General features: G+C 47.2%; 1 protein-coding gene across 5 annotated transcripts in view; it reads left to right on the top strand.

Moving 5' to 3' along the window:
- zfpm2a (zinc finger protein, FOG family member 2a) overlaps nt 1-27,015 on the top strand; it is a 1,013,454-nt gene that overhangs the window by 226,225 nt on the left and 760,214 nt on the right. For 2 of the 5 annotated variants that reach the window (XM_072263377.1, XM_072263368.1), the window contains exon 1: nt 12,372-12,603. The exons of 2 other annotated variants lie outside the window; for them this stretch is intronic. In XM_072263377.1, the coding sequence (XP_072119478.1) occupies nt 12,453-12,603 (151 nt within the window). In that variant the 5' untranslated portion in view covers nt 12,372-12,452. Of the gene's footprint in view, nt 1-12,371; nt 12,604-27,015 lie in introns of those variants that run through there. One more of the 5 variants, XM_072263402.1, reaches the window with a different exon arrangement.

Below are 27,015 nucleotides of genomic sequence, written 5' to 3'. Positions count from 1 at the left end.
TAGAGCTGCATCATTACATTGCGACTCTTAAACTCTATCCCTCGACTTCTGAAAGCTAACACCCCATAAGCTTTCTTAACTACCCTATCCACCTGTGAGGCAACTTTCAGGGATTTGTGTACATGTACCCCGAGATCCCTCTGCTCCTCCACACTACCAAGTATCCTGCCATTCACTTTGTACTCTGCCTTGGAGCTTCTCCTTCCAAAGTGTACCACCTCATACTTCTCCGGGTTGAACTCCATCTGCCACTCCTCAGCCCACTTCTGCATCCTATCAATATCTCTCTGCAATCTTTGACAATCCTCTACACTATCTACAATACTACCAAACTTTGTGTCGTCTGCAAACTTGCCAACCCACCCTTCTACCCCGACATCCAGGTCCAGGTCGTTAATAAAAATCACGAAAAGTAGAGGTCCCAGAACAGATCCTTGTGGGACACCACTAGTCACAATCCTCCAATCTGAATGTGCTCCCTCCACCACCACCCTCTGCCTTCTGCAGGCAAGCCAATTCTGAATCCACCAGGCCAAACTTCCCTGGATCCCATGCCTTCTAACTTTCTGAATAAGCCTACCGTGTGGAACCTTGTCAAATGCCTTACTAAAATCCATATAGATCACATCCACTGCACTACCCTCATCTATATGCCTGGTCACCTCCTCAAAGAACTCTATCAGGCTTGTTAGACACGATCTGCCCTTCACAAAGCCATGCTGACTGTCCCTGATCAGACCATGATTCTCTAAATGCCTGTAGATCCTATCTGTAAGAATCTTTTCCAACAGGTTTCCCACCACAGACGTAAGGCTCACTGGTCTATAATTACCCGGACTATCCCTACTACCTTTTTTGAACAAGGGAAGAACATTTGCCTCCCTCCAATCCTCCGGTACCATTCCCGTGGACAACGAGGACATAAAGATCCTAGCCAGAGGCTCAGCAATCTCTTCTCTCGCCTCGTGGAGCAGCCTGCGGAATATTCCATCAGGCCCTGGGGACTTATCTGTCTAATGTATTTTAACAACTCCAACACCTCCTCTCCCTTAATATCAACATGCTCCAGAACATCAACCTCACTCATGTTGTCCTCACCATCATCAAGTTCCCTCTCATTGGTGAATACCGAAGAGAAGTATTCATTGAGGACCTCGCTCACTTCCACAGCCTCCAGGCACATCTTCCCACCTTTATCTCTAATTGGTCCTACCTTCACTCCTGTCATCCTTTTTTTCTTCGCATAATTGAAGAAGGCCTTGGGGTTTCAAGAAGGCCTTTCAATATTCAATGGATTTCAATGAGATCATCCTTCGGTCTTCTAAACTCCAGCGAGTACTGGTCCAGAACCATCAAATGCTCCTCATAGCTTTTTATCCTTGGGAACCAAAGACAAATTTGTCCCCAATTATCTTTTTTAGGAAGTGCTTGCATTTATGATTAGTGCAACCTGATAAGGGAAACAAGCTGCATAAGATTTAATCTGTACTATTCATGTACAGATGGATTATGATCATATGATGGGATGTTTCTGTTACTAACCTCCAAGAGGACTACAACCTTGTTGTAGGATTTTGTGGTCTGAATGCCTCAAAAACCCAGAGGGCTACGTTTGCTAGAATCAGGACTCTGTGTTTTGGCTCTTGGCAGGGTCACCCCGGTTAAAGGGTAGAGGCCAGACCAAGACTGGTCCACTGGTCATCCAGTTTCAGGGGTTCAGCTCAGGGCTAACAACCTTGACTGGTCAAAATAAAGTTGTTACGGAAACAGCAGTGAAGATTTCTCCTATGTGGCCAAGAACATAGAAGAATGTGGAAACCATAGAAAGGGTGCAGAGGAGATTTACAAGGATGTTGCCTGGATTGGGGAGCATGCCTTATGAAAACAGGTTGAATGAACTCGGCGTTTTCTCCTTGGAGCGACGGAGGATGAGAGGTGACCTGATAGAGGTGTATAAGATGATGAGAGGCATTGATCGTGTGGATAGTCAGAGGCTTTTTCCCAGGGCTGAAATGGCTGCCACGAGAGGGCACAGGTTTAAGGTGCTGGGGAGTAGGTACAGAGGAGATGTCAGGGGTAAGGTTTTTACTCAGAGTGGTGAGTGCGTGGAATGGGCTGCTGGCAACACCGGTGGAGGTAGATATGATAGGGTCTTTTAAGAGTCTTTTGGATAGGTACATGTTCGGCACAACTTTGTGGGCCGAAGGGCCTGTATTGCGCTGTACGTTTTCTATGTTTCTAAAGCGTGCATAAAAGGTGTTGAGCTCATCTGGGAGTGAAGCATCACAGCCATTCATGATGTTAGGTTTCACCTTGCAGGAAGTAATGGTCTAGAAAACCCTGCCAAAACTGACATGCATCCAATTCTGTCTCTAGCCTCATCGGAGGTTTTTTTTGCTCTTGAGATAGCCCTCCATAAGTTGTATCTGGCCTTCATGTATCGTCTTGGATCATAGGATTTGAATGCCACAGATCCAGCCCTCAGCAGATTATGAATCTCCTGGTTTGGATTCTGGTGTGTACAGTATGTTCACGTAGGTACAGACACATCCACACGGGTTTTAATGATGTCAGTGACAACTGTAGTGTGTTCATTTAGATTCGAAAATGAATCCCTGAATACTGCCCAGGCCACTGTCTCGAAGAAGCAGTACCGGTAAGTGCTCCTCTGCCTTTCTTGTCCATACTTTTTAGGTCCTCTCTACTGGTGCTGCGATCTTCAGTCTCTGTCTATGTTCAGGGAGTAGAAGTACAGCCAGATGATCTGACTTTACAAAGTATGGGTGTGGGATGGCACTGTAAACACTCTGGATGGTAGTATAATAGTGGTCCAGTGTGCTGCCTCCTCTAGTTTCACAAGTGATATGTTGGTGATAATTATTTAGAGACTTCTTGAAGCTGGTCTGGTTAAAATCCCCCAAAATGATGGAAAAGGCATCAGAATGTGCAGTTTCATGCCTGTTGATTATGTTGCTCAGTTCGCCTATAGTCTGTGTGACAGGGGCCTGAGGCAGGATGTACACCGCTATCACGATGATGGGTGAAAACTCCCACATAAATAAAATAGATGACACTTGATTGCGAAATGTTCCAGGTCAGGTGAGCAGGACTGGGACGGAACCACCACCTTTGTGCACCAGGATGAGTTAATCATAAAGCATACTCCACCTCCTCAGAGACCTATCTTAGCAGAGCATTATGAAGCCACTGAGCTGTATCGGTGATTCCAGAATGGTGGAGATATCCAAGTCTCTGAGAAACAAAAAATACGTCAGTCCCTGATATCCCTCTGGTCCAGCAATCTTGCTCTGAGGTCTTTGATTTTCCTTCTCCATAGTTTCTTAAAACTAATGGAATTATGATCACTAGATCCAAATTGTTCCCCTACACACATTTCTGTCACCAGCCATGTCTTATTCCCTATGAGGAGATCCAGTATCATATTGTTTCTGGTCTAATCAATCTTTTTATTGATTAAGGGAATTTTCAAATAGGTTTCAATTGGTACATTTAGTGTCAGAGAAATGTTTAGAATATACATCCTGAAATTCTTTTTCTTTCCAAACATCCATGAAAACAGAGGAGTGCCCCAAAGAATGAATGACAGTTAAATGTTAGAACTCCAAAGACCCTTCGAGCTCCACCCTTCCACGCATAAGCAGCAGCAAAGCAACGGCCGTCTCCTTCCCCCACCATCAAAAAAAGCATCTGTACCCTCCACCGAGCAAGCGTGCAGCAAGCATCAATAAAGACTTACAGTACCTCAAAAACTACTCGTTCACACAGCAATTCAACATACCACAGGCTCTCTCTCCCTAATAAGGGAAAAAAGAGATGTCCACGTTTCACAGCGAGAGGGGAGACATAACAAAACAACTCACCGATTTATGGTGTTAAAAATCTGTTGCGTCGTTTTTTCCGAGCACACAGCCAGCAGCCAGCTCGCTGCTTTCAATCTTCCATGTACTCCCATGACACAACAGGCAGCGGCACCGACCTCAAATCTGCCTGCCTCCCGAGCCACAAAAATCCGGCACCCTGAAGGCGCGCTAGTCTTCCAGACCGTGTCCTTGGCATATCGAAAAGCAGCCGGTCATGAGGCCCTGAGAGCGGGTACCATTTCCGCAAAGAACCAAAGTCGGAGTGTAACTCCGGGTCAGGGTCTTCAAAAGAGCCCTGAAAAGGGGAAAAAAAAGAGATGTCAAAGATAGAAATAGAACTGTTTCCTAAGATGCAAGAAAAAGAGTCGCCGTTAGGTGCCATCATCCTAAGCTCCACCCTCCAGAACACATTTGACAAACTCTATCCCATCCAGTGTTTTTACAGAATGGGAGTCACAGTTCATGTGTGGAACGTTAAAATCACCTACCATGATAACCTTATTTTTCTTGCACTTGTCTTTTTTTCCTCTCTCCCCCCTCTCCTCCCCCCTCTCCTCCCCCCTCTCCCCCCCCCTCTCCCCCCCCCTCTCCCTTCCCCCCCCCTCTCCTTAATCTGCTCCTCTAAAGCCTGCTGACTGTTTGGATGGTCTATTTTATAATATAAACCCATTAGCGTAGTCATACCTTTTTCTTCCGTTCCACTAATAGCTTCAGTAGACGACCCCTCCAATCTCTCTTGTCTGAGCATTACTGTGATATTTTCCCTGCCAAGTAGTGCCACCCCATACACTTTAATACCTCCCTCTCTATTACATCTAAAACAACCAAACCCTAGAACACTGTGCTGCCAATCCTGCCCCTCCAGCAACCAAGTCTCACTAATGGTAACAATGTCATAATTCCACATGCTGATTCATTCTTTAAGCTGATCTGTCTTACCTCTAACAGCAGTCCCCAACCACTGTGCCGCGGACCGGTACCGGGTTGCAAAGCATGTGCTACCGGGCCGCGAGGAAACAATATGATTTGGCGATAGGAGTCAGCTGCACCTGTCCTCATTCCCTGTCACGCACTGTTGAGCTTGAATGCACACGAGGTCATTACACACACGTCATCCATGTCAGCGTGGGAAGAAGATAACTGCTCGAGCTTGCAAATGACGACGGGCTGAAAAATATGTTTGACATATCATCTCTGCCGGTATTCTGGCAAGGCTAAATATTCTGAGATAGCCACGAAAGCACTGAAAACGTTATTTCCATTTCCAACCTATGTCTGCAATGAATGCAACGAAAACCAAATTGCGGAATAGACTGGACATAAGGAACCCCCTTCGAGTATTGCTGTCTCCCATCACCCCTCGATGGGATCGTCTTGTTGCAGGGAAACAAGCCCAGGGCTCCCACTGATTCAGCAATATTGGTGTGTTGCAATGATTTTATATGTTCATACGGGGAAAATATGTGCTGTGTGTTTAATATCCAAACGTTACTTAAAATGTTATGTGCTATTGACTTATAAGTGACTTATATAACCATATAACAATTACAGCATAGAAACAGGCCATCTCTGCCCTTCTAGTCCATGCCAAACGCTTACTCTCACCTAGTCCTACCGATCTGCACTCAGCCCATAACCCTCCATTCCTTTCCTGTCCATATACCTATCCAATTTTTCTTTAAATGATAATATCGAACCTGCCTCTACCACTTCTACTGGAAGTTCATTCAACACTTACTTCAAGCTCCCCTGTCCTCCCCTGATAATTGACTTATCACTATATTCATGTGAGGAAAATATGCGCTGTGTGTTTAATATTAAATTCGTTAGATAACCCCTTTTAGAAATGAAATTGAGTGTATTAGCCACTTATCACCTATATTCCAGTCGTGATTAACACCCCCGCCTCCCGCCGAATAGAATCGCCAAAAACAATTTGTAGTGGAGAAAAAAAATCGGCAGGTCACGCATGCGCACTGGTGCCCGTGCAAGACTTCATGGTCATTGTAGTCTTTTCGGGGTAAACACAACGTATTTGACTGCTACTCTTGTCCGTTGGCAACCCTACCCCCCCCCCCACCCCCCGGCCGGGTCGGCCGGTCCGCAAGAATATTGTCAATATTAAACCGGTCCGCAGTGCAAAAAAGGTTGGGGACCCCTGACCTATAATACTCCTTGCATTGAAATAGATGCAACTCAGAACATTATTCACACTATGTTCAACCTTTTGATTCCTGTCTTTGTATGTAGCCCCAACACCTTTTCCCATAAGCACAGCACTAGCTGCTCTGGCACTGGTTCCCATCTCCCTGCAACTCTAGATTCCCCAAGCAACTACCATGTAGCATTTGCAAACCATCTGAAAAGGATATTAGTCCCCCTGCAATTCACTGCAAGCCATCCCATCTGCACAGGTCCCATAGATTTAAAAATCTGAAGCCCCACTTCCTGCACCATCTTGTGTTGATGATAGTGAAGAAAATTTTTGTAGATAAGAAGGGGATCTTAATCAATTAAGGAAGCGGATGGAAGAGTTGCAATTGAATTTCAATATACTGTAGGTAAGTTTGAAGTGATACGTGTTACAAAGTCAAACAACGTTGGTCATTTATTCCCCTTCATAGATGCTGCCTGACCTGCTGAGTTCTCCAGAATTTTGTGTGTGTTACTGCAGATTTCCTTCATCTGCAGAATCCCTTGTGTTTAGGACTTATGCTATGAATGATAGAGCATGAGGGAATGCCATGAAAAAGAGGGAAACAGAGTACAGGTGCAAAGTTCAATGAAAGTGGCATCACAGATAGACAAGTGACGTCACAGACAGGCAAGTAAAAAAGGTGCTCATCAGTCAAGGCGCAGAGTATTAGAGTTGGGACATTATGTTGCTATTATATAATTTGTAGGCCACTAGAGTACGTGTCTTTTGGCCACAGCGACAATTTGTTGGTGAGACTGAACTTGGGTGTATGTAGTTTTGATCATGATGTTATAGATTATGTACGGGGTCTTTCTTTTGTTACATTTAAAATGGCGATTTTTGTTATGTTAATCTGTGGAATGCGGCTTTGTTGTGTTTTAACGCTGCAGAGAGTTTGCGCTAGCAGTTTATTGTGGTTTAGAGGGTGATAAGAGGGTGCTATTAGCCAATGGGTGGTTATGTATCGTTTTGTTTTCGGATGCCATGCTGTATGATATGACTGTGGACTGAGTTTTGGCGGGGAGTCGGGAGGAGAGACGAGGAGGACGGCGGACGTGCGGAGAGGCTCCGGTCGATCACTTCGGGTGGTCCCGAGCCGTGGGTCGACGGAATTCGGGTGGTCGTCTGACGTCGAACTTGAGCTCCAACGGTAGCGCGCGAAGAACTTGGACTTTGAATAAGTGTTGGCGCCTTTTTTTTTCATTACTTTCCTCTCTGTATCACATGTATATTAATGCCCTAGAATTAGTAATATCTATAAAGTGTATGTGTTAAAATTTACTGGGTGTGCTGGCTGATGATTGATGTTTGTGATTGATTCGGGCGACGATTGACCCTGAGGGGACTGCTGAAGCAGGTGCTGGGCGGGATTTCCCCTAGACATACACGAGCCAAAATAACGGAACGTTACAAGTGGGGGCTACCGTCAGGGATTTGGATTTTTTTTTCGGGAAAGTTGTACTTGTGGTTGCGGTAAGTGGTGTGAAGATGGAGCGAGATAAGATTGTAAGTTGGTGTGAAATGGAGGAGGTACCGGTGAATCATGCGTGTGTGGTAAGCGGGGTCGATTATCGCATTCCGGCAGAGGTACTGGTGCGAGGGTTGAGTTTGATTAAAGGTATCGGGCAGGTAGAACTTGTAGCTAGAAGGGGTGGGAAAGAACTGGAGGCTTGCTGGATGTTGGTGTGGGCGAGTGCCGACGTCATGGCTTTAGAATTACCAGCGACAGTCCATGTCCAGGGGGAGGCGGGGCCGTGGGGTCTCCATACCCTCCCCGAGGACGCAAGTGAGGAGGTGCCGGAGGAGCTAGTTGAGGCCCCCGGCCGGGTGCCCGTAGCAAGAGGTAGAGGTGCGGAGTGGGAAGGTTTGGCCAGGCCTCGCCCCCATGGGCTTGAGGAGACTGCCGAGTTAACGGCTGCCATTATCTCCCTGGCGAGAAGGGTTGAGGTGCACCGCCCGAAGCTGAGAATTTTCTCGGGAGCCAAGCCCACCCCGGAAGGGGAGGATGACTATGAGACCTGGGTTGAAGATACATCCCAATTGTTAGAGGTGTGGCCAGTTTCGGATGAGGAAAAGAGACAGCGATTGGTGGAAAGCTTAAGGGGCGGGGCAGCCCGGGTGGTCCGCGATCTGAGAGCGGCACGCCCCTTGGCTTCCCTATCGGAGTGTTTAGACGCTTTGGAGGAAGTGTTTGGACTGTCAGGGGATCCCTGGCGGCATTTAGCAGAGTTTCAACGGATGGGGCAGAGAAGAGGGGAAAAGCTCTCCGACTATGCTTTCAGGCTGGAAGGAAAGCTTACGGGGTTGCTGCGACGAGGTATAGTGAGGGAGGACGATGTGGCGGAGTTAAGGATGAGCCAGATATGTAGCGGTTCCCGGGAGGATGACAGGGTGGCTTGGAGTGTACGGCAGTCATTTAAGCAGAGCTCCCCTCCATCATTCGGACGGCTGATCCGAGAGGTACGGGCCGAGGAGTGTGCTTTGGGCCGACCAGGGGGCTCGGACCCTCAGGGACGGTTTTCAGCGGTTCAGGAGGTGGTAGCCGGGATGAGACCAGAGAAATCCAAGGGGTCCTCGGGGGCCCGTATCGGGAGGAGAGAGGCGGCGAGTAGTGGGTGCTATAACTGTGGGAGAGAGGGGCATTTCCGCCGGGAATGTGAGTGGCCGGGGGCGTGCTACCACTGTGGGGAAGCTGGCCACTTACGGAAGGATTGTGAGAGACGAAATGCGCCGAGGGGGGAGGGCCCCCAGGCCACCAAGAAGGGAGAGGTGTCGGGAAACTTAAGAGAGGCTCAGTGAGGGAACGGACTGGAGTCTCGGGAGGAACACGTTCCCAGAAAACCCCTATGGAACCCCGGAACAAACAAGCCCAAATTCCTGATGGGCTGGTGGGACCCCGTTCCAGCGTGTCCCTACGGATAGAGGGGATCTTTGCGAAAGCCATCCTTGACACCGGGTCGCAGGTTACCTTACTGTACCGGTCGTTCTACAACCAATATCTGAAGCATTTGGCAGTAACTCCGTTTAACGCATTGGAGATTTGGGGCATAAGTGATGGTGATTACCCGTACGATGGATACTTGTCAGTGAGAGTGGAATTTTCAGAGGGAGATGTGGGAGTATCGGAAGCCTTTGAGACGCTGGTGTTGGTTTGTCCGGATCCGGTGGAGACCGGTGGTGCTGCCCTGTTGGTGGGGACTAACTCCCCTCTGGTGCGACGGCTCTTGGGAGCCTGTAAGAAGAAGGGGGGGGAGAACTTTTTGGAGACCCTCTCGGTACACCCCGTGTTCCGAGGAGTGTACGAAGGAGTGAGTGACCCCCAGGGGCTGGACCCGGAGTGCAAACGAGGGACGGTGTGGTGCACTCAGGCGAGGCCTAAGGTGATACAGCCAGGGGAGGCGGCATTAGTGATGGGAACCCCCAGATTCCCCGGATTGCCGCCGGGAGAGGCCCTGCTAGTAGACGCCCCCGACGACCTGGAAAGGGAGTTCTGGTTCCCGGCTGGGGCGCTGGTGAGACCTGAATTGCAGAGGCCCTCAGCTGTACAGGCACGGCGGATGGGGGTGATGATACGGAACATAACGGAGAGGGAGATCACCTTTAAGCGCGGGATGCCCCTCGCGCACTTGTTCCCGGTGACGGTGATGTCCAGCGCCCCTGTGAAGCCCACTGGAAGAGAACTATTGGGAGACGGGGGGCGGCTGACCGAGGAGGCCTTTAATTTTGAAAACTCCCCTGTACCGCCGGCGTATAAGAGCAGGCTGGTGGAGAAGATGCTGAAGTTAGGGGATGTCTTTTCTCAGGGCGAGTTTGATGTAGGGTTTTCCAAGAGCACTCGGCACACCATTCGGGTAACAAATGACACCCCGTTTAGGGAGAGGTCGCGGCGGTTGGCCCCAGCAGATGTGGAGGATGTGCGGCAGCACTTGCGGCAGTTGAAAGATGCCGGGATTATTGCGGAGGCCCGAAGCCCATATGCGTCCCCCATAGTGGTGGCAAGGAAGAAAAATGGGAAGGTACGCATGTGCGTGGACTATAGGACCCTGAACCGCCGCACTGTTCCCGACCAATATACGGTCCCGAGGGTGGAAGATGCATTGGCCTGTCTAAGTGGTGCACAGTGGTTCAGTGTATTGGATTTGCGGAGTGGGTATTACCAGATTCCGATGAGCGAGACTGATAAGGAGAAGACAGCCTTTATCTGTCCCCTGGGGTTTTTCCAGTTCGAACGAATGCCCCAAGGTATCTCGGGGGCCCCAGCCACCTTTCAGCGGCTCATGGAGCGGACAGTGGGGGACATGAACCTGCTGGAGGTATTGGTGTACCTGGACGACCTGATAGTGTTCGGATCTACGTTGGAGGAACATGAGGAGCGGCTGCTGAAGGTGCTGAGTCGGCTGAAAGAGGAAGGGTTAAAACTTTCCCTGGATAAATGCCAGTTCTGTAAGACGTCAGTCAGTTATGTTGGGCACATAATCTCGCGAAATGGAGTGGCCACCGATCCGGATAAGATAGCCGCAGTCACCACCTGGCCGAGACCTCAGAAGGTGAGCGCCTTACGCTCGTTTTTGGGGTTTTGCGGATATTACCGGCGATTCGTGAAAGGATATGCGAAAATGAGTCATCCATTGAACCAGCTGTTGTGTGGCTATCCACCTATGGGGGGGAGGAGGAGGAAGGGAGACCGAGGGTCGGAGGTAGGAGGATACTTGAACCCGGGGGAGCCTTTTGGAGTGAGGTGGGATGCTCAATGTGAGGAGGCGTTCCAATCTCTAAAAAGGGCGCTGACACAGGCCCCAGTGTTGGCTTTTGCTGATCCCCGGAAGCCGTATGTTCTACACACTGATGCCAGTCACGAGGGTCTTGGGGCTGTTCTGTACCAGGAACAGGGAAACGGATTGAGGCCAGTGGCGTTTGTCAGTCGGAGCTTGTCGCCATCTGAGAGAAACTATCCCACTCACAAGCTGGAGTTCTTGGCATTGAAATGGGCGGTGGTAGACAAGTTGAGTGACTACCTATACGGGGCCCAGTTTGAAGTGAGAACTGATAACAACCCCCTCACTTATATCCTGACTTCGGCGAAGCTGGACGCTACTGGGCACCGGTGGGTAGCAGCCTTGTCTGCCTATGAGTTCAGCCTGAAGTACCGCCCGGGGAGTCGGAACATCGATGCAGATGCCCTGTCTCGTCGGGCGCACGACGAGTCGGGCACGGCCGAGGAGTGGAAGAGTGTCCCTGCCCAGGGAGTAAAGGCCATGTGTCAAGTTGGGAGCGACGGGGAAGTAGGAGCACAGATGGGAACGGATCGGGCAGTAGATCAACTGGGGGCTGACGGTGACGCGCTGCCCACTGGTTACTGTAATGTGACTGCTCTGAGGAACCGGCAGCTGCCGGAGTTGAGTCACCAGGAAGTACAGGCGGCTCAGCGTGATGACCCAAGCCTTGGCACTATCTGGTACGCGGTTAGCCAGGGTGATATGGGGCAGGTGGAGAAGGCGAAACATGCCTCCGTTCCTCTACTACTGAAGGAGTGGCCCCGGTTGAAGCTGAAGAACCACGTCCTGTACCGAGTCACTTCGCCTCCGGACCACCCCCGGCGCTGGCAGCTGGTCATGCCCGAGAAGTATCGAAAGGCTGTGCTTCAGGCTCTACATGATGATTCCGGGCACTTAGGGGTAGAGAAGACCTATGGATTAGTCAAGGACCGGTTTTACTGGCCCCGGATGAGGGGGGAGGTGGAAGAATACTGTAAGACCTGTAGCCGTTGCGTCAGGAGGAAGACCTTGCCTGCGCAGGCGGCTCCGTTATCCCACTTGCAGAGTGCAGGACCCATGGACCTGGTGTGTATGGATTTCCTGTCTATTGAGCCGGACACAAGCAATACCGCGAATGTTTTGGTCCTCACGGATCACTACACTAGATATGCGCAGGCTTTTCCTACTAAGGATCAGAAAGCGACTACAGTGGCGAAGGTGTTATGGGAGAAGTACTTTGTTCATTATGGCCTTCCCCGGCGGATCCACAGTGATCAGGGACGGGACTTCGAGAGCAGGCTTATCCATGAATTGCTGGATATGCTTGGGGTTGAAAAGTCCAGAACCACCCCCTATCACCCTCAGGGTGATCCTCAGCCCGAGAGGTTTAACCGGACCCTGCTGGACATGCTCGGCACCTTGGAGATTGGACGGAAGAGTAAGTGGAGTCAGCACATCGCCCATTTGGTTCATTGTTACAATTGTACTCGCAATGATGCTACGGGGTACTCGCCCTACTATCTGATGTTCGGACGGGAAGCGAGGTTGCCCATTGATCTGTGTTTTGGGACTGAAGCGGGGGAAATACCTTCGAAGCCATGTCTGAAGTACGTGTCCGATATGAGGAGAGAGTTGAAAAGGGCGTACGAGTTGGCTGAGGCGGCAGCCACCAAGCAGAACCAGCGGAATAAAAGGAGGTATGATCAGAAGGTAAAGTTCGTCCAGCTATTGCCGGGAGACCGAGTCCTCATCCGGAATTTAGGACTACAGGGTAAGCACAAGTTGGCGGACCGTTGGGCAGCCACCCCATATGTGGTGGAGAGTCAGATGCCGAATCTCCCGGTTTACCGGGTGAGACCTGAGGGCGGGCAGGGGCCTGTCAAGGTACTCCATCGGAACCACCTGTTGCCTCTGGGTCGAGAGGTGAAGATGGACCTAGAGTCCGAATGGGAGTTTACTCCTAGTACGAGGACTCTGCGAGGGCGCGGGGCGCGGGAAGAGGCCGCTGCGAAGAAAACGGGGCCGGTCCCCACCTCGAGAAGGGATACGTCATCGGAAGATGATGATTCGGACGTGTGGTACCTGCTTCCGTTCGCTGATTCCCCGGTGCGGGGAGAAGAGACTCTTGGCCCTTCCATCACTGAGTCAGGGGGACCGAGGGAGGGTGTTGCAGAGCCGCCTGTATTACAGCCAGCATTGGGGGAGGAGAGGGTGGAGGCAGAACCCGAGCCAGAGGGCTCACCGGGGCAGAGGGATCCCGGTGAAGGGGAAGGTCCGACAGATCGGCTCGAGGGGTCACCTGGGGTGTCTGAACAGGGAGAGTCCACAGAGGAAGTCCTGAGGCCTCAGAGGAGTAGGCATCCCCCGGAAAGACTCACTTATATAGCGCCGGGAGAGCAGGGTGTGATCTCTACTGCCCTGCAAAGTTATGTCACTGCTTTATGCACCTGGGTTGGGTTTTGTGTTTTACAAGGAGTACTAGTGAATTCTGTTAACGTCATGAGGGCATGACTTTTTTTAGGTGGGGGGAGAGTGTACGGGGTCTTTCTTTTGTTACATTTAAAATGGCGATTTTTGTTATGTTAATCTGTGGAATGCGGCTTTGTTGTGTTTTAACGCTGCAGAGAGTTTGCGCTAGCAGTTTATTGTGGTTTAGAGGGTGATAAGAGGGTGCTATTAGCCAATGGGTGGTTATGTATCGTTTTGTTTTCGGATGCCATGCTGTATGATATGACTGTGGACTGAGTTTTGGCGGGGAGTCGGGAGGAGAGACGAGGAGGACGGCGGACGTGCGGAGAGGCTCCGGTCGATCACTTCGGGTGGTCCCGAGCCGTGGGTCGACGGAATTCGGGTGGTCGTCTGACGTCGAACTTGAGCTCCAACGGTAGCGCGCGAAGAACTTGGACTTTGAATAAGTGTTGGCGCCTTTTTTTTTCATTACTTTCCTCTCTGTATCACATGTATATTAATGCCCTAGAATTAGTAATATCTATAAAGTGTATGTGTTAAAATTTACTGGGTGTGCTGGCTGATGATTGATGTTTGTGATTGATTCGGGCGACGATTGACCCTGAGGGGACTGCTGAAGCAGGTGCTGGGCGGGATTTCCCCTAGACATACACGAGCCAAAATAACGGAACGTTACAATTATATGTGGTTAAACTGGAAAGAATGCAAAAAAGATTTACAAGGATGTTGCCAGGATAAGAGAGCCAGGGTTATTGGGAGAGGTTGCAATGTTAGGTCTTTATTCCTTTACTTATGGGACATAGGAGAATGAGGGGTGACCTTATAGAAATATTTAAAATTATAATATGCATTTGGACAGTAACAATATTTTCCCTGGGTATAGGAGACCTGAGAAACAAGTTCTTCATGGAATGGAGGAAGAGGTTGAGGCATGTATGATATTGTAATTTAAGAAACACCTGGATAGGTACTGTACATCATCGGTCCCCAACCACTGGGCTTCAAAGCATGTGCTACTGGTCTGCGAGCAAGCGATATGATTTGGCGATATGAGTCAAGCTGCAGGTCATTACCTGTGCGTCATCCATGTCAGCGCGGGAAAGAGATCAACTCCTCGAGCTTGCAAATGACGACGGGCTGAAAAGTATGTTTGACGTAACATCTCTGCCGGCATTCTGGATGAAAGTCAAGGCTAAATATCCTGAGATAGCCACGAAAGCACTGAAAACGTTGCTTCCATTTCCAACATATCTCTGCAATGAATGCAACGAAAATTAAATTGTGTAATAGACCGGACATAAGGAATCCCTTTCGATAATCGCTATCTCCCATCACCCTTCGATCGCACCGTCTTGTTAAAGGGAAACAAGCCCAGGTCTCCCACTGATTCAGCGATATTGGTGTGTTGCAATGATTTTATATGTTCACACGGGGAAAATATGTGCTGTGTGTTAAAATGTTATGATGCTATTGACTTCTAAATGACTTATATAACCATATAACAATTACAGCACGGAATATCTCTGCCCTTCTAGTCCGTGCCGAACGCTACTCTCACCTAGTCCCACCGACCTGCATTCAGCCCATAACCCTCCATTTCTTTCCTGTCCATATACCTGTCCAATTTTTCTTTAAATGATAATATCAAACCTGCCTCTACCACTTCTACTGGAAGTTCGTTCAACACTTACTTCAAGCTCCCCGTCCTCCCCCGATAATTGACTTATCACTATATTCATACGAGGGAAATATGAGCTGTGAGTTTAATGTTAAACTCGTCAGATAATCCCTTTTAGAAACAAAATTGAGTGTATTAGCCACTTATCACCTATATTCCAGTCATGATTAACACCCCCCCTTCCCCCCCCCCAAACAGAGTGGCCAAAAGCGATTTGCAGAAAAAAAACCAGCAGATACACGCATTTGCAGGTTATACATGTGCAAGGCTTCATGGTCATTGTAGTCTTTCTCAGGGTAAACACAACGTATTTGATTGCTATTCTTGTCCGTTGGCAACCCTACCACCTCCCCGCCCCCCCGGTTGGCCGGTCAGCATGGAGTGGTAGGACCAGTGGGCTTGTCCATGCTATATTGCTGTTTGACTCTGTGACTTCAACTCAAAAGCGCCTGCAAATCCACTGACTTCCAGATTTAATTTAAGTGTATGAGAAAACTGGGCAGATGCGGTTTGGCAATTTAACTTGTTAATTTTTAATTATGAGTAATATTCTGGGATTCTGTGCAGATGCAGAATGTGTGAAGTGTCAGGTGGAATAGGAGCAATTAATTTTAAAAGACTATATTAAAATCTTTCAATTAATTATTAAAAGAGAATTTTCTTCTGAGGATCTTGGTAAATTAAATTTTTCTGTAACAGATTCTAAAATTTTCTCATAGATCTTAAAAGTTTCCAACATCATTTAAACTCTATTTACTTCTCTGGGCAGTTCAGAGTAGGTCTGTAAATGCATCTTATTCTCTGATCAGATGGTTCTGAATTCTGTGGATTGGTCTGTGTTGGATTACCCCCTCTGATATTTCCTCTGTAGTCATGTGAAGAGCCATCCAGAAATCAGTCATCTCAAAATCATTTTGCTGGTCTTTGTCAAAATTCTCATCAGTGGAATAGCTCATGCTACCTTTTATTAAAGCCATCTTTAAGTACAGCCACGTTGCTGTTGGCTGCAAGGTTTGGGCCAATATCTGTTTATGGGGAATCAATTTATGTTCCTACTTTACTGCATATTGGAATTTGAGGGCAAACCACATCCCTGTGTCTATTCTGTTATTTAAAGGACCCAAAGTAATTGGAGCGCCCCAGTGTATTTTCCAGTGTTCAGAGATTACTTCACAATAGTTATCAATGCCTCCCAATTCTTACCTTGTTTTTCGAGGATTAATTTATCACGGGATTAATTTATTTTCAATCATAATAGCCTATGCAGGACAAAGTGGGTTGCCAAATAACACCCCCGCCCCCAGAGCCGGTGATACACCCCCAATTCCATAGTCTGGATCAGTCTCTGTTTGGGCAGTCTGCCTCTGCGCCACGGTGCCTGAACCTTGACTGGCTGCGCCAAGTCCACATGGGGCCGGTTTGAGTCGGTCAACTGTGAAAACCTCCTCTTTTCCCCCCAATGTCTAGAACGTACGTGGACCCATTGTTACTGATCACCTTGAACGGCCCCTCGTATGGCCGCTGTAGTGGTGCCCAGTGTGTGCCCCTTCGTATGAATACAAACTTACAGTTCTGCAGGTCTTTCTGCAGGTCGGGATCTGTCCGTGCTGTGAAGTCGGTACGGGGGCCAGGTTGCTGAGCCTTTCACATAGTCTGTCCAGGACTGCTGCGGGTTCTTCCTCTTGCCCCCTTGAGGCTGGTATGAACTCTCTTGGGACGACCAGGGGTGCGCCGTACACCAGCTTGGCCGACGAGGTGTGCAGATCCTCTTTGGGTGCTGTGCGGATTCCAAGCAGGACCCAGGGAAGTTGGTCCACCCAGTTAGGCCCCTCCAGGCGGGCCATGAGAGCTGACTTTAAGTGACGGTAGAAGCGTTCCACTAGTCCGTTTGACTGTGGGTGGTAGGCAGTTGTGTGGTGTAATTGTGTTCTTCATAGGCTGGCCACAGCCGACCACAGGCTGGAGGTGAACTGGGCACCTCTGACGGAGGTAATGTGGGCCGGTATCCCGAAGCATGCTACCCAGTTTGCAATCAGCGCTCGGGCGCAGGAATCGGCGGTGGTGTCGTTGAGCGGGACCGCCTCTGGCCATCTGGTGAACCGGTTTATCATAGTTAGGAGGTACCGCGCTCCTCGCGACACTGGCAGCGGCCCCACGATATCTACACGAATGTGGTCGAACCTCTGGCGGGTGGGTTCGAACTGCTGCGGCGGGGCTTTGGTGTGCTGCTGAACCTTGGCTGTTTGGCACTGCGTGCACGTTTAGGCCCATTCACTGACCTGTTTGTGAAGTCTGTGCCACACGAACTTGCTGGAGACCATTTGGATGGTTGTCTTGATAGATGGGTGCACCAAGCCGTGTATGGAGTTGAAAACTCGCTGCCGCCAGGGGTGAGGTTGGCCGGTAGCCACGTCACACAGGAGGGTCCTCTCACCTGGGCCTATGAGGAAGTCTTGCAGCTGCAAACCCGAGACTGCAGTCCTGTAGCTGGGCATCTCGTCGTCTGCCTGCTGCGCCTCCGCCAGTGCTGCATATTCCACCCCCTGGGACTGGGCCTGGATAGCTGGTCTGGAGAGTGCGTCCGCCACGACGTTGTCCTTTCCCCAGGCATGCTGGATGTCCGTCGTGTACTCGGAGATGTAGGACAGATGTCGCTGCTGGCGGGCCGACCAGGGATCGGACACCTTTGTGAATGCTAAGGTCAACGGTTTGTGGTCCGTGAACACGGTGAACGGCCTGCCTTCTAAGAAGTACCTGAAGTGCCGGATTGCCGGATATACTTCCAACAGCTCCCGGTCGAAGGCACTGTACTTGAGTTCGGGTGGCCGTAGGTGCCTGCTGAAGGATGCCAGGAGTTGCCAACGCCCTCGATGAGTTGCTCCAGCACCCCACCGACTGCTGTGTTGGATGCGTCCACTGTGAGGGCGGTTGGAACGTCCGTTCTGGGGTGCACCAGCATTGCGACGTCTGCCAAGGCTTCCTTGGCTTTAACAAAAGTGGCTGCGGCCTCTTCGTCCCAAGTAATGTCCTTGCCTTTACCCGACATCAGGATGAACAAAGGGCGCATGATATGGGCTGCTGAGGGGAGGAAGCGGTGGTAGAAGTTCACCGTACCAACGAACTGCTGCAGGCCTTTGACTGTGTTGGGCCGGGCGAAGTGGCGGATCGCGTCTACCTTGGCGGGCAGAGGTGTTGCCCCGTCTTTGGTAATCCTGTGGCCCAGGAATTCGATAGTGTCGAGTCTGAACTGACATTTGGCTGGGTTGATCACGGGGCCGAAATCACTCAGGCAGGAGTAGAGCTGGCGGAGGTGGGACAGATCCTCCTGACGACTACTGCTGGCTATGAGGATGTTGTCCAAATAGATGAATGCAAAGTCCAGGTCGCATCCCACCGCATCCATTAGTCGCTGGAACGTCTGTGCGGCATTCTTCAGGCCGAACGGCATTCGGAGGAATTTGAACAGGCCGAACGGGGTGATGAGTGCTGTTTTGGGGATGTCTTCAGGGTGTACCAGAATTTGATGGTACCCCCGTACGAGGTCTACTTTGGAAAAGATGCTTGCCCCATGCAGGTTTGCTGCAAAGTCCTGTATGTGTGGCACGGGGTAGCGGTCTGGAGTTGTAGCCTCGTTCAGTCTGTGGTAGTCACTGCATGGTCTCCAGCCCCAGGCTGCTTTGGGCACCATGTGCAAGTGGGAGGCCCATGGGCTGTCGGACCGCCGTACGACCCCAATTCCTCCATCCTCTTGAACTCTTCCTTCGCCAGGCAGAGCTTGTCTGGGGGGGCCTTCGTGCCCAGGCATGGAGTGGTGGTCCCTGGGTCAGAATGTGGTGCTGTACTCTGTGTCTGGGCATGGCTGCTGTGAACTGTGGTGCCAAAGCCGATGGAAAGTCCGCCTGGATTCTGGTGAATTCATTGTCAGATAGCATGATGGAGCCCAGGTGTGGGGCCGGCAACTTGGCTTCACCCAGGGAGAACGTCTGGAAAGTCTTGGCATAGACCAATCTTTTCCCTTGCAAATTAACCAGCAGGCTGTGGGCTCGCAAGAAGTCTGCCCCCAGGAGCGCGTGGCTTGGTAATCTGTCCGACGGACGCCCTGCTCTCCCTCTTGGCTTTCCACAGCACATCTTCCCGGGCTGCCACCTTCCGGGGGTCACTGAAATCTCCCTCAGCCAGCAGTAGATGTATGTCCTTGGGCAGTTGTTCTAGGAACGCCTGCTCAAACATGAGGCAGGGCTTGTGTCCTTCAGCCAGGACCAGCATCTCGTTCATTAATGCTAACGGCAGCCTGTCTTCCAAACTGTCCAGGTGCAGCAAGCGGGCACCTTGCTCACACCGTGAGAGGCCAAAGGTCTCTATGAGCAGCGCTTTGAATGCTGCATATTTGCCTTCTTCGGGGGGTGACTGTATGAAATCCCCAACCCGTGCGGCTGTCTCCTGGTCAAGGGAGCTCACCACGTAATAGTAACGTGTGGAATCCGAAGATATCTGCCGAATCTGGAACTGGGCTTCTGCTTGGTCAAACCACACGCGTGGTTGCAGCGTCCAGAAAGCTGGCAGTTTTAGTGAAATTGCGTGAACAGATGAAGAAGAGTTGATCATCTTTGGTCCAAATCCCCTTTGGACCGTCGGGGTCACCAATGTAGCGATGTGCTACACACAGAGCTAGAAATAATGACACGCAGTCTGTAAGTCGCACTCGAGACTCGTTTATTTAAACTTCACAGCACTGGCTTTTAAGCAGTTCTCTTCCAGCCCTCTCCAGGCAGAAATGGCGTCAGAGGTGCATTACAAAAGTCTCTCCCCACGCGCGGGCTATTTTCTGAGCCGGTTCGCTTGTATAGAAAGTGGGTCGCCACAATGATATATATTTGTCACATTTACAGTAAGCAACATAAACTTGGAAAGCAAATGTGTTGATTTGGAACTGTAAGTTGTTGATACCTTTCAGAAGTACATTTTCAAGCACCAGGATTCTTCTTCACAGCCTGGTATGGAAACATTAATGCACTTGAACAGAAAATCCTACAAAATGTAGTGGATACAGTCTAGTTCATCACAGGTAAAGTCCTCTGAACCATTGAGCATATCTACATGAAGTGCTATCGCAGGATAGCAGTTTCCATCATCAGGGATCCCCACCACCCAGTACGTGCTCTCTTCTCGCTGCTGCCATCAGGAAGAAGGTACAGGAGCCTCAGAACTTGCACCACCAACTTCAGGAATAGTTATTACCTCTCAGCCTTAAGGCTTTTGAATCAAAGGGGATAACATCACTGAACTTCACTTGTCTCATTGTGAGATGTTCCCACAACCAATGACTCACTTTCAAGGATTCTTCCTCTCATTTTCTTGATACGTATTGTTTATTTATTTATTATTATTGTTTCTTCTTTTTGTATTTGCATTGTTGTCTTCTGCAATCTGGTTGAGCACCTAGATGGGTGGTCCTTCTTTTATTCTGTTATAGTAATTATTCTATAGATCTGTTGAGTATATCCACAAGAAAACGAATCTCAGGGTTGTATATGGTGACATATATATACTTTGATTAAAACATTTACTTTGAACTTTCGACTACAGTGTTTGATATTTCTGAAGACTGAATCAATTCTGCATGCAAAACAACAAAAGTGATAACACTGAAGACCTAAGTGAGAAAAGCACTTCCATAACTTATAAAAATAAGTAAATTAGATTTTTAAAGATACACAGAAATAGTTGTAATTATTCATTACAAGTGTGATGCAATAACTAAAAGCTTTGAATATTAAATATAAGATTGTAAAAAAAAGTCTTTGTTCTCTATCTGTGATGAATTTTTATGCAATACTGCAAAATATTTAGCAATGAAAGTGATGAATAACAATACAGCTATTTCACTGTGTGTAAGATAAACTGCCATTGAAATGTTGTTTACAAGGGGAATCGTCCTCTCAGCATCTCTCTTTCACATTGCTCATATTTGTGTATGTTTCAATTGAATAACTCTCATGGTCTCGCTCCGATGAGTATTGGCCCAACCAGAGCAGGCTTTCCTCATTGGCTAATGCTGTAATCTCAGGAACCAACTTTGTACTGGCTCAGTATAAGTATATAAGGAAAACACATCTGTGCACTGTACTTCAGATCCCACAAATGTCCTGTGTAGTTTTAGCAGGTTGTCCTACGTTTTTGCTCAATCCTCTTTGCAATAAAGCCCAACATTTCAATTGACTTCGACTCCCTCCCCAATTCCTATTTGTTAACATATAGTAGTTTGTGTATGAGGACACTAAGATCTCTCTGAACAGCAGCATTCTGGGAATTAAAGCAGACAAACTTTGCGGCATGAAGGTCTAAATCTCACTGTACTTGTTAGTAGTGAGGCTGGAGGGAGGTGGATGATAAGGTGGATGATTAGTAGTGGTAAAGAGAAGCAGGGGCTTATCTTTGCATTTCATAATTGTCCTGCTATGGTAGTACATTTAGCAAAGGAAATTAACATCAGAAAGCTTTATGTGTTCACATCAGATGTGTTATTGGGGGTTTAAATCAGCGGTTCACTATAAAGATTTAAGACCATGTCCTTTAATGTCACAAAACAGACTAGGGTTGTTTATAGGGAGAATGCCCACAGTTCGAGGGTCTCAGAGTTTCACTGCCAATAAATACATTAGAAGTGTAGCTGTGAAAATGACTAAATATGCTGTTAGCTATAGAAACCTCATTGAAACAGTTTTTCTCCTTTCAGGTACTAACTCTCACCTTCAAATCACCAAATACCTTCTCATTTTATCATTTGCACACTTTTTGTCAGTGATATCATTTGATAGCACATCAAATTCCAGATGTACTGTATCCTGCGCAATAGTGAACGAAGGCCAAAGCTAGACAGCATGTATTTAAATGAGAGAATGGAGAAAAAATTGGGATGAGGAGGGGGAAGTGTGTTGTGAGCGGAGACAGAGAAGACATAGCCTTGTATGTCATTAATACCATTGCAATAATACATGACATGTCCTGGTTGCTGTGGTGCTTAGGGTAGAGTTTGGTGAGGTGGGGTAAAATCTAAAAAAAAATTAATTTGTTTGAAGAAAGATATTAAGGGAGATTGGAAAGGTCTGGAGTTTGAAATGACCAAGAATGAATGGATTGGCCTAGAGACTGAAGGAGCAGTACTGACAACAGTTTTGTGGGAAACTGGTATGACTGTCAGAGGAGACATAGGAACAGCAGCAAACTCGGATGAAAGGCCATCAATCAATAATATTAACTCTTTCCCTCTTCTGAAATGCTGTCAGACCTGCTCAGGATCTGCACATTTTCTGATTTGTTTCAGATTTGCAGCATCTGCCTATTTTTTTTTTTTGACTCTTTGACGGGAATAAACTGTGTAGCTTCATTTGCCAGATAGCAGTATATTTTTCGAGTTTGGAAATATAAGGAGTGAAGCTGAGGTATTATTAAAGGATAAGGATCGGTGTTGTGGCTATCCCTCAAGGTCGAGGATGATGGTCTTTGTTCCACTGGTCTATTTATGGGCTCTCAGGTGGCTTATGAGTCCAATCTTGGCTTTGAAAGTTCTTCCACATTCAGGACAGGTAGTTCCAGATGACAGATCAGGCTTTGGTAGTTGCTGCCTCTCTTTCCATTTTCTTCTCATTTCTTCTAATTCTGCACATCTGTTGACTTCGAAAGTTGCTGTTCCTTCTCAGATGATGGCTTGCCAGAGTTTCCTGTCCTTGGCATTGGTTTCCCAATTGTTGATGTCGATGTTACATTTCTTCATGTTGGCTTTTAAGATGTCTTTGAATCTCTTCTGTTGTCTTCCTCTTTTATGTTTGCCTTCTTTAAGCTGGGAGTAGAAGATTTGTTTCGGCAGACGTTCGTCTTTCATCCGAACAACATGACCGCTCCATCTTAGTTCGTTCTTGATGACATAGGCTTCAATGCTTGTTGTTTTTGCTTCATTTAGCACGTTGATGTTGGTTCTTCTATCTTCCCAGCTGATATTTAAGATGTTTCGAAGACAGTGTTGATGGAACTTTTCAAGTGCCTTCAGATGTTGTTGGTATGTTGTCCAGGTTTCTGATGCATGCAGGAGCATTGGGATCACCACTGCTTTGTACACTAACATTTTGGTGTCTGTTCAGATGTCACAATCATGAAAGACTCTTGTTCGGAGACGTCCAAAAGCTGTTCCAGTGCATTTAAGACGATGTTGGATCTCATCATTAAGGTCGACATTGGAGGAGAGGTGACTTCCAAGATATGGAAAGTGGTCCATGTTTTCCAGGGTTGTTTCGCCAAGTTGAATTGATGGTTCTATCCGATTTGTCTCAGTTGGTGACGGTTGGTAGATGATCTGAGTCTTCTTGGAATTGGATTCAACTCATAGAATCAAAGAGTCATATCGCATGGAATCAGGCTTTTTAGCCCTTCACATCCACGCCTTAACCTGTGTTATCTAATTTTTGGACATGTTTCTCTTTGTCTCTCCAGCCCTTTTCAAACCAACAAGTTACTTTCAACAATATACTGCATCTTTTCTATTGTGCAATTTGTTGATTAGACAAGTGAGTAAGCAACTAAATGTCCTTAAATGACAAGTAAGGCACATAGCTAAAAGTGACCAGTAGAAAGTGCAATCTTGAATCTCTAGCTTAAGATGAACATTTACGTACAGGTAAAGGAAAATATAAACAAAACTGGGATGCTTGAAATCTAAAATAAAAAGAGAAAATTCTAGAAATACTCAGCAGGACTGACCAGATTCTGACCTGAATATTTCCAATATTTTAATGTTTTTATGCTGGTAAGGTCGTTAATCATGATCTTGAATGCTTCCTTGTATTATTTTTAGCAAAGATGCTGAAATTATTTTTATGTGATTGAAACATCTGAATTGTAGTATCTAAGCAATATGGTAAATATTATGGCATGGCAGATTGTTGTATTGGAACTTAAATCCGTTAAGTTTACAGACAAACACCATATTTTTGTATGCAACATTTCATCTGCCGTATCCTTATCTTTTCACCTAGCCATTCTATATCCATAAAATCACACACATCCTGACTCGAAAATACCCTTAGTGGCCACTTTATTAGGTACGCCTGTACACCTGCTCATTAATGCAAATATCTAATCAACCAATCATATGGCAACAACTCAATGCATAAAGCATGCAAACATAGTGAAGAGGTTCAGTTGTTGTTCAGACTAAACATCAGAATGGAGAGTAAATGTAATCTGAGTGACTGAATGTGAAACGATTGTTGGTGCCAGACAGGGTGGCTTGAGTATCTCAGAAACTGCTGATCTCTTGGTATTTTCATGCACAACAGTCTCTAGAATTTACAGAGAATGGTGCAGTAAACAAAAAACATCCAATGAGCGACAGTTCTGTTGGCAAAAGTGCCTTATTAATGACAGAGGTCAGAGGAGAATGGCCAGATTGCTTCGAGCTGACGCGAACATGACAGTAACTCAGATTACCCATATGTTGAACCATAGAACCATAGAACATTACAGCACAGGAACTGGTCTTTTGGCCCGTCTTGGCTGTGCCGAACCATTTTTCTGCCTAGTCGCACTGATCTGCACCTGGACCATATCCCTCCATACACCTCTCATCCATGTACCTGTCCAAGTTTTTCTTAAATGTTAAAAATGAGCCCGCATTTACCTCTTCATCTGGTAGCTCATTCCACACTCCCACCACTCTCTAATGTTCCTTTTAAACTTTTCCCCCTTCACCCTTAACCCATGTCCTCCGGTTTTTTTCTCCCCTAGCCTCAGTGGAAAAAGCCTGCTTGCGTTCACTCTGTCTATACCCATCATAATTTTATATACCTCTATCAAATCTCCCTTCATTCTTCTATGCTCCAGGGAATAAATTCCTAACCTATTCAACCTTTCTCTGTAACTCAGTTTCTCAAGTCCCGGCAACATCCTTATAAACCTTCTCTGCACTCTTTCAACCTTATTTATATCCTTCCTGTAATTTGGCGAATGTTGAAGTGCATGGAAGACCACAAACATGCACTCAGTGGCCATCTTATTAGGTATAGGAGGTACCCAATAAAGTGGTTATTGAGTGTATGCCAGTATTATTTCATCTTCACCGGGTTTAATTTCATTGGTCCTGGGGCATATAGGACCAAGCAGTTCAGTTAGTGTGTCATCATCATCCACTCAGGGGCAATTAAGGAAAAGTAATAAATAGTGGCTTTGCTGGTGATGCCTAGATACTGAAAAAGAATGAAAATAAAAAGCTGGTTTCCATATATCTTAGTTCTAAATATCCCCACTATGTGAATCATCCTCTCAGCATCCATATTCCTGGCCAGAATCTTCTGCTTTTTAATGTTTATTTTATTTAAAGATATGGCACAGTTACAGGTTCTTGCAGGCCACGGAGTCATGCCACCCAATTACATCCATGTGACCAATCAGCCTAATAACCCACACAGCTTTGGAACGTGGAAGGAAACTGGGGCACCTGGAGGAAACCCATACTGTTATGGGGAGAATGTACAAACTCATCACACACAGTGGTGGGAGTGAATCCGGCTCGCTGGCACTGTTGTACCATTATGCCAACCACTCCACTGTCGTGCCACCCTTAATGTTCATCTCTCATGCTTCTAGATTTCTCTGGATAAAGGTTCAGCCTGTTCAATATCTTACCAGTGAATACATAGATAGGGCTATTAAAAGGAATGTCAAAACATTGACTAAAGAACTTTAGAAACGTTAATTGTTTGGCGGGGGTGTTCGGTGAAAGAAAAGGGAGAAATGTGGTGGTTGCAAGGAATTCAAAATTACGGATCATTAAGCATCATTCTGTGTGAGCAGAAACTTGTTTTGATTGGAGAGGGGAGAGTTTTTTTAATTCAAGGAGTACTCATTTAGTTTGGAAACTCCTCGAGCAATTAATTAGGTCGCTTGAGTATAATTCTGTGTCCATAAGAAAGCTTGTCTAGCTGATCTATTTTATGTTGCTGGTTAATTGGTAGGGTCTATAACAAGCTTAGAAATACTTTTAGCTGATCAGAAAACGGCATAAATTTAGAAATAATTGATTGGTTCATGAAGTTTATTGAATTTTTGGGTGAGGTGTCCATGGTAGTAACTAATAAAATGGGAAAGAAAATATGTGACATTGTAAGCAGTATACAAAAAAGCATAAAATTAGAAATAGCTGAAACATTTAGGTAATATTTAGGGTTATAAAGAAAGCTTTTACCACATTGGCCTTCATATATCAAAGTATTGAGTTAAGGAGATGGGATGTTATGATGAAGTTGTATAAGATGTTGGTGAGGCCTAATATAGAGTATTGTGTGCAGTTTTGGTTACCTACGTACAGTAAAGATATCAATAAGGTTGAAAGAATCCAGAGAAAATTTACAAGGATTTTACTGGGACTGGAGGGCCTGAGTTATAAGGAAAGATTGAATAGGTTAGGACTTTATTCCTTGGAATGTAGAAGATGGAGGGGAGATTTGATAGAGGTATACAAAATTATGAGGGGTATAGATAGGGTACATGCAAGCAAACTTTTTCCATGGAGATTGAGTGGGACTACAACTAGAGGTCATGGGTTAAGGGTGACAGGTGAAAAGTTTAAGGGCAACCTGAAGGGAAACTTCGTTACTCAGAGGATGGTGAGAGTGTGGAATGAGCTGTCAGTGCAAGTGATGCATGCAATCTCAATTTCAATGTTTAAGAGTAGTCTGGATAGGTGCATGGATGGGAGGGGTATGGAGGGCTATGGTCTCAGTGCAGGTCGATGGGACTAGGCGGATTAAATGATTCGGCACGGACTAGGTGGGCCGATGGGCCGGTTTCTGTGCTGTACTTCTCTATGACTCAAATGTGTTCACTGTAGACAATGGACCTAAATAGAAAGAAATTTCATACCTTTTAAATGGTAGCATAGATTTCTTCCATATGCTTCAGTTTCCTCCCACGTTCCAAAGACACAGGAGTAGTAGGATAATTGGTCACAAGGGTGTAATTAGGCAGCAAGGGCTCATTGGGCCA

Source organism: Mobula birostris, chromosome 1, assembly GCF_030028105.1.
Source record: "Mobula birostris isolate sMobBir1 chromosome 1, sMobBir1.hap1, whole genome shotgun sequence".
NCBI classification, from domain to species: Eukaryota; Metazoa; Chordata; class Chondrichthyes; order Myliobatiformes; family Myliobatidae; genus Mobula; species Mobula birostris.
The sequence above is the reverse complement of the archived record's forward strand: the minus strand, read 5'-3'. Positions and strand labels throughout refer to the sequence as shown.